General features: G+C 46.8%; 1 protein-coding gene across 1 annotated transcript; it reads left to right on the forward strand.

The window, feature by feature from the left end:
* Nucleotides 1–1,275: 1,275 nt before the first annotated feature.
* On the forward strand, nt 1,276–9,124 carry btbd17b (BTB (POZ) domain containing 17b). The gene is made up of 4 exons (XM_063217317.1): nt 1,276–1,288; nt 2,068–2,208; nt 6,086–6,428; nt 7,264–9,124. Exons 1-4 carry the CDS (start codon nt 1,276–1,278, stop codon nt 8,339–8,341), a joined length of 1,575 nt encoding a protein of 524 aa, XP_063073387.1. The 3' UTR covers nt 8,342–9,124.
* Nucleotides 9,125–12,233: the final 3,109 nt, after the last annotated feature.

Below are 12,233 nucleotides of genomic sequence, written 5' to 3' on the forward strand. Positions count from 1 at the left end.
AATTTTGTCGTGAAATTTACCTTCCAGGGAGGCCCACAGCAACCTGTAGCCTTTGCCGGGCCATCTTAATCCATCCCTGATTGTAGGGAAGCCATGAAGTCACGTAATTACACCAGGAAGACAACCTCACAGAGATGGGGCGTGTAGCCACTGAGGTCACCAATGGGGAAAAAGTGTCTTACCAGCCCCTACAATATTGGATTTGGAATGTGTGGTTATTAATCTAGCTGTTAGGATGTAAACATGTTGTTTTTAATTAGTAAAGTAAGTTTATCAGCTTAAACTGTGGTGGTTCACGTTACCCCAGGAATTTCTCTGGTTTGTCTCAGTTTACCCCGTTTTAGAGATATTACTTTGTCAAATGGGTAGCAGCTACAATATCCAACCTAATACCAGGGCTTCGTCTGCATTTTCTCAATTTCAGTGTTGCCGTATACAGTATCATGAAAGTGAGTACACCCCTGCTGTTTTGGCAGATTTGTGAGTATATCTTTTCATAGGAAAGCATCAAAAAATTTCACTTTGACACAATGTTTAGTGACCTCTTAACAACATATTTCACCACTTAAATTTCTTGTTCACTCAGAAAAAAAACAAAATACAGCCATTAATGTTTGAACATGTACCCACAAAAGTGAGTACACCCCAGATTGAAATCCGGTAGAGAAGGGGCCGTTGACCGTTGACCGATGACCTCTCTTTTACTCCCTTTTCATTTCGAGACGATTCGAGTCAACACGGACCCTTCTCTACCGGATTTCAATCTGTGGTGTACTCACTTTTGTGGGTACATGTTCAAACATTAATGGCTGTATTTAGTTTTGTTCTGAGTGAACAAGAAATTTAATCGTTTAAATATGTTGTTAAAAGGTCACTAAACATTGTGTCAAAGTGAAATGCTTTTTATGCTTTCCTATGAAAAGATATACTCACAAATCTGCCAAAACTGCAGGGGTGTACTCACTTTCGTGATATACTGTAGTTACTGCACTTTGACTTTGTAGGGCAGCATACTCGGCCAATGATCCATAAATGTGTGAGAGAGAGATGAAAGGACGGACGGATTTACCACACTCACAGACTTACCCACACTGACTTTTTTTGTATTTTTCTCCCAACACAGACACACAGATGTGCCACTGAAATGTGTTGCTTTGCTTGTTCTGCTGAACAGCACAGCATGCTCTATATTGCCAGCTGATGCCCAAACCCTGGCTCTCCCCTCCAATCCCCTCCCCTCCCCTCCCCTTGAGCACATGGGCCCATCCTAGCGTGATGTTGGCCGAGGGTAAATGAGGTTTCGCGACCCGTTTGCTCCCCCGTGGTTCATGACCATTGCAAAAAGGGCCATTACCGATACGATACCTGTTCTCTTTTTTTCCTTCCCTGGGTGCCCTGGGTGTCCACATTGAACATCGCCTCCAACTTAAACAGCCATGTTAACAGTTAGATGAATGTAAAAGGTATTGATTATTCAATTCCATTCAGCCCCAGGGGGCTATTAGCAACCTGGCAGCCTGTCAAGAGTATAGCTGCTCTCTCTCTCTCTCTCTTTCTCTCTCTCTCTCTCTCTCGCTCTCGCTCTCGCTCTCTCTCGGCTCAGCACGGGCATCACTGCGTGAATGACACTGACCTTGATGATATTACCAGTACAAATAAATAATATATCGACATGCGGAAGAGATCCGTCATTAATGGAAAAAATATGAGGGAAATTCTAGTTGATGAAATTGTTAGAAAGCGTGGCCCTTGCACTTCGGTGCTCAGGCCTTAATAAAAAATATATTTTGTTTCCCACGTTTTCAAAGACTTGAGACAATGATGGGTGTCAGAAACACAAATTATTTGAATAATCATAGCAGGTTTAGAGGATTATTCTTATCCCCCGATATAATCATTGCCCTTGGAGGAATTTGAAGTGGCCCTTTGAATGAAAAAGGTTCCCCACCACTGTTCTAAAGGCTCTGTAATGCCGTAGTAGTGCACTGGTAGCAAAGTCTTTTCAATGACTACCTTTCCACTGTGGAGCAGTGTGCATGTTTCTCTGTGTTTCTTGCTCTGTGAGAGCACATGAAGATGGACACATTGACCATGTCACCACACCACACCACATCACACCACACCACGGCACCATTCCCTTTGGGCACACCCCAGCATTGTGTTGCACAGGCACATGGATGCCATGCTGGAGAAATGGGCAGAGCGAGAGTATCAGAGTATCGACAGCCTGGCTGCACTTTTCTGATTTTGGTCATTAGCAACGCTCCCCCCCCCCCCCCCCCCCCCTGGCATGCTGAAGGGGATCTTAATGCACACAGAGGGCCCAGAAGGGTCACTGTACATCAGCACATACATGTATGGGACATCCTGGGTGGCTCTCACGACATGCATGCCACATATGGATAAACATGTAGCCTATCCGCCTTGCTGGAACCCTCTGTCTGGTTGAAATCATCATTTGTCTGTGCAGACAGGACAGGGACAGGAACATTTCGCAGTCCTGGTAAACAATGTGTGCATTCTGTCCTCTTGAAGACCTGCCCTAGGAGAGGCCGTAGAAATATAGAGTAATAACAAGCTCAAATAATAGCATGTTAAATGTCATTCATTTAGTGATCAGGAAATGTATGACTATATAATATGTCAAATGAAACAGAATTCATTCCATGCGTATTGCACTAAACAATTTACAGAATAATTAAAGACATGCACAGAGTAATTAATGGAAACAATAATTAAGACAATGCACAGGTAATTTAACATTAAGTTAATATCAATTAGAACCATGTATAGATTGCTTGAAAGGGTAACATGCTCACCATGCACTATGACATCCAGGGTCCCATGTCAAACTGTAACCACTGGCCTTAATGACCCTTGTGCTCTGGATCACACAATTCATTCATGACGATATGACATCCCTGACTTGTTGACATTTATTTTCAAATTACTTATTTTTGCTTGTTACTATTTATTGCAAGTGGCCCATATCAATGAAACAACACAAACATTCTGTTTTGATGTCACTCACAGAGCCCTCATTTCAGTTTACTGAACAACATTCAGTGTCAAACATACTTCATAGGCCTACATTACACAGTTTCAGAAATATGCACTGCATGTGGTGGTGCCTGCGTGTCATAGGACAACATGAATAGAAATATTGATGTTACTATTCCCCTGTTTAGTAACATTCAGTACCAAGATACCCTGCCGCACTCTACACCCACTCAACCAACCCTCCCACTAATCCCACTAACATAATCTTTAAAAAGGAGAGGGGAAAAAAAAAGAACAACGGACCCCCGACTGGCAAAGTACCACGCAGATCGATGCCATCGCTACGCACTGAAATAAAAGGGAGAAAGTCAAAATCAAAGCCGTCGTCATGGCAACGTCCCAGGCAGATTCCACCAATCAATGCGCAGCGGCCGGGCTGCGAGATGCGCGAGGAGAGGAGAGGGGCCGACCGTCCTACATAAAGAGAGTGGGACCGGCTGGCAAGCCACCACACACACGGGGCCAACCAACGTCCTGACACCCACAGCTGGGCAGAGAGAGAGAGAGCGAGAGAGAGAGAGAGAGCGCAGCAGGAGGGGGTGAGCTAGATAGAAGAAGGACTCAGATAGCAGGGGCGAGGGAGGACAAGGTATAGGAAAGGAGGGAAGTCACAAGAGCGACAGCAGAAGAAGGAAAAAGAAGAGGAGAGAAAGAAAGGGAGAAGAGAAGAAGTCCTGGCCTACACATCTACAGAAGGAAGAATGCCAGCTACACCCTGCCTGATGATGGTCCTCCTCATGGGGCTTGGCTTTCACAGCGGAGCCGTCGCAGGAGGTAAAGTTCTGCACCCACCCACACAAACACACACAAACATATGATGCGCACTTACTTAGACACATTCTCTGCATCACTTTTCTCCCCACTCTGCATGTTAGCAACAAAAAAATGTGTAGTAACTCAAGTAATGATGCACTTGCTTTATAACCACAACTGACACTGATAAAAACTGCTGGAGCTTCTCTGCTATATTACCTCCTCTCCTCTCCTCCCCTGCCTACTTGAACTAGCCGCATTAGTCCCGCTTCGGTGCATGGAAAGTGCATGCATGCAGCCTCTCTCCTCTCATTCAAAAGCCTATTAGCCTGTATAGTTATTTTTTTCTTGCCATAATGGGATCCATCTGGTTAGGGTGCATAAGTGCAGTCTGGTTCAGTCCAGTCCTGTGTCTGCGTGCAGTGTAGCGGCTAAAAGCAGGCAGCCTCTAGGGGCTTTTTGCCTGGATGGCAGACTGGGACACTCAGAGAGCACATGGACACCAATGCCTTGTTATCAGCATGACAAGGCTATTGCTGCAGCTGTCAATCATCCCTCTGAAGTCCTCGGTCAGTCAGCCCGAAGGTACTCTCTGATACATTAACTGAATGGGAACAGACAAAGTTTCAGGCGAAAACTGACAGACAGAGGTCAGAAGCTGTGCTGCGTTATTTAGATGTTTAGATGTTTTTTTCACCAGTATTAACTGAACAAATCGGAATGCTTTTACAGGGGGAAAAACAAGTTCAAAGAGGCGTATTTCCTTGCTGAAGTTACACCTGTTTGACATTTTCCATAGTTTGCGGACCACCCTTCTGATGTCCGTCGGTTAAAAGTTGAAATAGACTTGAAAACCATTCTATGTGCCTTGGCTCACTTCAAACATCAAATGAAACCCAAAACTTCAAAATGGCTTCATGCTCATTAGGCTTAACAGCCACTATGTGCCATCACTAAATCAATGGGCAATGGATATCATAGAGGATGCTGAACTCCCAAACCGACAGAGAGACCGATCCGACAGACAGACTGCCAGACAGAGACAGAGCGGAACACAACAGAACATAGCAGACAAGACAGAATAAATGTAGCGAGTGAATCTCATTAAGACTGTACTGGAGCGCGGCAGCTGGTGACCTTTTTAGGATGACAGATCTGATGATGTCTAATTGGGCGGCGAGAGCTGGAGCGTGCTCAGTGCCGCGCCTTTCATGTGCAGCAGACTCTGGCAGCAAGCAGGAGTTTGTGAGCGCAGCTTCACAGCTGGGACTCTGTCTGCCGGCAGCTGCAAAAGGCACACACACCCCCTCCCCCAAAATGCACCCCTACCCCACCTCACCCTCATGCACTCCCCCCCAACCCTCCTTCCTCCGATGCCCTCTCTCCCTCTCTCTCCTCCTTTGGCCGCCTGGTGTCTTTTTACCTCAGCACGCATTACGCATGGCATGTATATACAGTATTATGGTCCCCTTTTTGACAACAACCCCGTCCCTCACCCCATCCTGACTCACAATAGAGATTAATACATCACATGCATGCATGGAGCCTTATTTCAATGTAGTTTCATTGTAGACAATTCATCTGGTGACGGGGACTTGCATGTTGGGAATCACCATGGAAATCATAGAAACGGCATCAAAGGTGAGGAACAATGAGAGAAAACAAAAACAACAACAACAAAAAAATGATACAAAAGGAAAATGAACTTAACAAAAAAAATGAAAATTAGCTCTTGAGAAATCTATTGTCATAAACACCAATGTTTGGCAATGGTGTGGTGCATCACAAATGCTCCGCATTTTTGACCAAGTAAATTATAAACATGAAAAGTGCTGGTTCATGCTGATCCACTTAAGGACTCTACGCAAATGGCCACTGGGGATCTGTATTAGGCATGCCACACTGACCTCATACCACAAAAACCCCAAGGCCACTGCTGTCAGTTGCACTGAACAGAAACGCATTGCAGTACACTGTGCTAAACACACAGGCATGAGAAGAGATACCAGATATGCAAAACACAATTTTACGAACTCTGAACTCAACTCACAGCTACATTAGACAAATCAAGCTCAATCTAAAAGTGTTGGTGTTTTAATAAGTGTAGTCTGTCTGATGACCCTACACGGTAGTCCATGATGCTTAACATAACTTCATTCTATGTGAACAAATATATGATAACAAAAACACTGCTGGCCTCTATGATACTCAAGCACTCTACTCATCTACTAATAAAGTAACTCTACTTTACTCTACTGATAGGAAAACACACACACACAAACTATAGCTTCATCTTACTTGTTCCCCACACCACCTTCCCCCCCAGCAGCAGTCCTGCGCCTGGAGAACGGGCAGGAGAACGGCCTCACCACACTCAACCACTCCATGGCCCTGGTGCGGCGCATGGAATCGCTGCTGGTGCAGGGCAACGGCAGCGACGTCACCCTGCGCGTCAAGACCATCAACACGGACGAGGTGAAGGTGATCCAGGCCCACACCCTGGTGCTCACGCTGCACAGCGACGTCTTCGAGGACCTGCTGGACAACCACAACAGCAGCTTCCTGGTGCTCCGCGAGCAGCCCGACTGCGCTGCTGTCTTCGACAAGTTCATCAGGTAAGGGACTGTCCATAAGGGCCAGCAGCACAGGTGCCCAGGGGCACCAACCATTTATAACCAGTGAAGGGGAACCACATGACACCAGCTTTACAAATATTGTTTCAAAAAGGGGGTACCTGTGAGCTATAGTGCCCAGGGGTACAACATTGGGTTAATCCAGTCCTCCAAGGAGGGGAGCTGTAAAGGAGCTCTGCGAGTGAAGGAGTCGCACCGTGTGAGGGATTCTGGTAGGGTTGGGGTTTTAGGGTTAGGGCTGCCTTTGGGCCGAAGTTAGTCTTAAAAAGAGTTACCGTTAGTGTTAGGGAAGAGATAGGGTTAGGTGACAGATTTAGGATTTTTAGATGCGTCCTAGCATCTCTATAAGAGGGTATGTCCGTCCGTCCATCGGTCTGTCTGTCCGCCTGAAACGCATTCTTGAAATTGTCATTCCCTCCTGTGTCCACAAGGTGGCAGTGCATAGACGGACGCATCTTTGTCCGCCTGTCGGACTTGTTGAAATTACAACAGCCTCCCCTTCTTTCCCCATTCGGTTAGGGTTAGTTGTTGCATTAGTTTGAAAATGCAGCCATCATTCAAGAGGATAAAGCTTGTGAAAAAAACAAGCATGACCTTTTGACCCCAATTACTCCCTTTCCCTACATAGTTATAACTAAGACTACTAATAGTGATGAACCTGGCTTAACCTAACTTTAACCAAGCCTAATCTAACCTGACTTACGCCATCTGGCTCCCATGCTTCCGGGTGACTTGCGAACTCTATGGTCCCCCATATTTGACCTACCATGACTCATCATCGAACCCACTATCTATTTCTCTCTCTCTATCCCGGTAGATACTTCTACTGCGGCGACATCTCCCTTCGTCTGGACCAGGCCATCCCGCTGCACAAACTGGCCAGGAAGTATCACGTGTGGAGCCTGCAGCATGGCCTGACGCGCTACATGGCCCAGCACCTGTCCAGCGACTCCCCGACAGGCCACGTGGTGGGCTGGTACCAGTACGCCCTGCAGATCAACGACGTGAGTCTGCGCGACAGCTGCCTGCGCTACCTGTCCTGGAACCTGTCCTCCGTCCTGCAGAGCAACGAGTGGGGCTCCATCAGCGACGAGCTGCTGCTGTCCCTGCTGCAGCGCTCGGACCTGGTGCTGCAGAGCGAGCTGGCCCTGTACGAGGCCCTGGAGAACTGGATCGACCAGAAGCAGCCGGCGAGCGACACGGTGGAGAACGCCCTGAAGTCCATCCGCTACGGCATGATCCCACCGCAGCACCTGTTCCGCCTGCAGAAGCAATCAGCGCTCATGATCAAGTACTACGAGACCATCCGCGAAATGCTCTTCCTGGCCTTCCAGTTCCACGCCGCCTCCCCCGTGCAGCTGGCCAAGTACTTTGACGTCAACTGCAGCATCTTCACGCCGCGCAACTACCTGTCGTCCTCCTGGGGCGCGCCCTGGGTGATCAACAACCCCACGCGCGACGACCGCAGCTTCAGCTTCCAGACCCAGCTGGGCCCCAGCGGCCACGACCAGGCCAAGCGCGTGACCTGGAACGCCCTGTTCTCCCCGCGCTGGCTGCCCCTGACCGTGCGCTCCGGCTACAGCTCCGAGCCCAACAGCATGCAGACCCAGCGCATGGAGCACGGCCGGCCACGCATCATCGTCACTCCGGCCACCTCCAGCCCAGACTTCGCCGGCGTCAGCTTCCAGAAGACCGTGATTGTGTCGGCCAAGCAGAATGGCAAGATGGTGGTGCGTCACGTCTACAACTTCCACCAGAGCACGGAGGAGTCCGGAGACTTCCTGGAGGAGGCAGACCTGCAGCGCCGCGGCTCTGATTACCTCATTGACAACTCCCTGTTCTTGCACGTCATTGTCAAGCCCCTCTACCATAGCCTTATTGTGGCCAAAAAGTAAAAGGTAATTTGCCTTGAGCTTCTGTTCTGCCAGTGTCAAACACAGATACACACACACACACTGGCGTTAAACACTGCACCTCTACTTTCCACTTAAAATCCCCTGGTCTCCTTGCAAGCTTTCATGTGATGACATACAAATGTGTGGTGCTGGGGGGCGGGTAGTGTCTGTCACCCTTATCCCCTCATAGTCCAAAAATTAAGCCTACTGTGTTGTTAAAAGCTTATCATTAACTTTAAGGTTAGGCCTACATCAAGTCTGTCCTTTTTTGCCGTTTACATGCAGGTTTGTCATGCTGAAACCTATACTATCAGTTCTGAGTGCATTTTTATTTAAGACAGCTTACTTGAGTGCGTTTTCATTTGAAGTCGTAGCTTTAATTTATTTAGTTCATGGCTAAGTGTTGACATGATTGAGCTGTCATTTTGGTGCTACTACTGTAGATTCCCATTGATGAAATGAGTCTGACATTTTATAGACACTATGTCCATGTTCTGTAGTTTCCTGCATGATGCACACACCCTGCCATTGACACGGATACATTTAACATCTCTTTATTGAGTACCACATAAACATGTTCATGTTTTAAAATGTTCTTTTTAAATGACACTGTTTTGATGTGGTTTAAAAGTTCAGTGTGTACATCAAAGCTGTTTACTCTAAAACTAAGTCAGATGAATGCCTTGACTGCAATACAGGCCTAATGGCCAGTATTAGGATGTTTTAAGTTGTTCAGTGGATGTTTATTTTCCTTTTGCTCACCTCAAAAAAATAATAAAAGAAATAAAAGAGTTTGAAAGTGGTGCATTCCTAAGCTGTATGTATGGGACGCAATGTAGTAGGCCTACCAATGCACCTGACCAGGGAAGTCGACAGGTGGGGACAAAGGGGTCAGTTGTTCCTTCCGAGGCTAAGGCAGTAGAGGGCCCCAGAAATGAGTCCCCTCCATGACATTGTATTGTAGTTGAGGCCTACTGAGGGTGGGCCCCCGCAGGTGACTTTGCCCCAGGCAGAGCCGGATTATCCATAAGGGCCAGCCCAGCGGCACAGAAGCTATGGATTGAGAAATGGCATCATCCATGAAAAATCATGAACCCTACAGATTTACCAATACATTTAACATTGAATTCAAGAGTAGATATCTGTGGGCTAATGACCTGGACTATTTAGCAGGGGCCTATGAGTGGGCACAATAGTGAATTTTGTGAATATAAAAGTGCATACCATCACATTCAAAATACATTTCTAGGGTATTTGTTAGGTGGTGGGGGGCTACGCGCGCATAATGTAAAATCTACTAGCAGGGCTGGACTGGCCATCTGGCGTACCGGGCAAATCCCGGTGGGCCCTCGCGTCTTTCGGCCCTCGAGGCCCCAAAATAATAATAAAAAAATATATATACATTATTTTTTTTGTCTGTGACGGTAAAAAATGACACATCGGGGCTCATTGGATGCTTCTCTTGAGGCACATTGGCTTAGTCCAATGAAATGCACTGTTTATCGAAGGCCCGCCCCTCCCTGCTGGCCCTCGCTCGACCCAACTAGTCTGTGTCTGTCAGCAGCAGCATCATCCGAAGTTTCGTTGACTTAGATGGTGGCTATTCGGTTAATAAAAACTCTGGTGGTGGAGTGGAGGATACAGGACGCTATGGAGAAAGAAAGGACTGGCTATGAAAAGCGCATGGAAAAGCGAAAGCAAAAACTAAATAGAAGAAAACTGAGCAAAATGTGCTAAATCACTGACTTGTTCAAAGCTAAAAGCACCACCAGCTCGAGCTCCGGACCGGTAGCTCTCGTGTGGCCGTGGGAGGTGGTGCATCACACAGCTCGACCTCAGGTTGGGACAGTGGGGCCACCGGTGCATCAACGAGTGTAAGGTGGTGCAGAATGAGGCGGAGGAGAGGCGGCGGGGGTCGGGAGATGGTTCGAGCAGTGGAGGTACAGACGGATACGAGAAGTGACCCAGGGAGAGAGAGGTAGCACCCCCCTCAACACACCCAGCTAGCCAATGCATTGTAGCTATGCGCCGCTTCGGCGTTTCGTAATTTCCTATCCCCTTCATTAGCTGAGACCAAATTGTCATGCTGACCTTATCAAATCAGTCATGAATATTTGTACCCATTTGATAAATGCCCATGCACTTGTCTTGTAATGTTGCGCCAGCACATAGACATCTTCCATTTGCCTTGGCTTGAGCTGTCACGAGATGCTGTGTTGGAGTGAAGCTAGTCTCTGCCCTCTACCCAATTACTACCCTGGCTGGCCAGGCAGGTTAGCTACACCGCCTCAGCGTTTTTCCCATGTAGCCTGAAACTAAAGAATAAAGATGTCGTCCCTCCCCTCTCGCTCAAATCAGTCACAAATATTGATTTATTTTCTTAAACTTTTTTGTATTGCTGCGCGAGCATATAGATCTTCAGTCTTTACGTGTCAGCTGTCTGTCACAACCACCTGTGCTACTGCGTCTTGTATTACGTGTTAATTAGGCTACGGCGCAGCCCCACTTTCACTTTCTCAAATCCAACAGATATCTTGTTTTAGTCTATTGCTTGTCGTGTCTTTTGCAACTATGGTTTTAAACTAAATGTATTTTTGCTATCTTTTCCTTCTGTAATGGCATGTCACGTCATTATCAAGACAGTACTGTCTTGATAATGACGTGACATGCCATTACAGAAGGAAAAGATAGCAAAAATACATCCTGAGCTGCCTCTTTGCATAGATGGCTAAGAAAGAAACCGTCTTTCCGTGCTGTTTGTGAATCGCTTGGTAGATATGTGATGGAGGTCATCTTACACCTGTTCACCCCCCTCGGGGATCGAACGTGCGACCTCGTCAACTACAACGGTTCGGCAATGGGAGACACAGTACGATACCGCTGGGCCAAGAGACTAGTCTCTCGGCCCAACGGCACGAGACTGTATGAAGCTATCGGAGGGAGGTTTACCAACGTTCCACGCCATCTCTGTGCTAGTTAGCCTCCGTTACAGATACGCGCTCCCTTTATTGTAATAGCTATGAATCATGGTAGCTTAACTTTGTTGTTGGAGTGTGTCTGATATTTTACAGGGCCTTCATGAGTTAAATTTTCCTTTGGTGTTAACGGATATGCTTTTGCATCCATGCAAACACGTTTTGTTCTGGAAAGCATTTAGTAAGCTCACTGACAGTATCTGTGGACTGGAGCAATTTGAAGCTGAAACATTTACATTTTATTACTATTGTATATGGTGCCCATTTTGCTGTGTGTGTGTGTGTGTGTGTGTGTGTGTGTGTGTGTGTGTGTGTGTGTGTGTGTGTGTGTGTGTGTGTGTGTGTGTGTGTGTGTGTGTGTGTGTGTGTGAGAGTGAGTGAAATATTGCTTTGCTTAACAAGGTGTTTGTGTCTGTGGGACCTGTTTTCAGTTTTTGCTTAAGGGAAATGGTATGAATACTTTTATATATTGAGATTCACTGGCCAGGAAAATAATCAGGAAAATAGAGTTAGTTGTCCACCTCTCTATCTCCTACCCTCAAACATACTCAGAACTTCACATGCATGAGGGTACACTGCGACCATCTCCCTAAGAAGGTTATTATGAGTAGTGATGAAGCATTTTCTCGTGTGAGCTTTTTAATGTAGGCTATATTATATACGATGTTATACCGATAGGCGCCGCATCGGTGTCGGGCCCTCAGGGGTCAAAAAGTGCCCGGGCCCTTTTCAGAGCCCAGTCCAGCCCTGTCTACTAGCGTCAATTGATCTAATAACTCCTCCTTAGATAGGATCAAATTTTGACGAACAGTTTACTTCCGTCCAATGCCTAAATTTGTAAGCCGGAAGGGAGCTATGAGCAACGATACAAAATTATTACATAAGGGAACTTGAAGTTCAGTTGGACTACATTTCAG

Source organism: Engraulis encrasicolus, chromosome 2, assembly GCF_034702125.1.
Source record: "Engraulis encrasicolus isolate BLACKSEA-1 chromosome 2, IST_EnEncr_1.0, whole genome shotgun sequence".
In the NCBI taxonomy this organism is placed as follows: Eukaryota; Metazoa; Chordata; class Actinopteri; order Clupeiformes; family Engraulidae; genus Engraulis; species Engraulis encrasicolus.

Bases quoted from the DNA above. Each gene is read 5' to 3' on its own strand.
- btbd17b (XM_063217317.1), top strand. The intron at 2,209-6,085 runs GTATCAGAGTAT...AGGAAAACACAC, and splicing joins GAGAAATGGGCAGAGCGAGA to ACACACAAACTATAGCTTCA. The intron at 6,429-7,263 runs GTAAGGGACTGT...CTATCCCGGTAG, and splicing joins GTCTTCGACAAGTTCATCAG to ATACTTCTACTGCGGCGACA.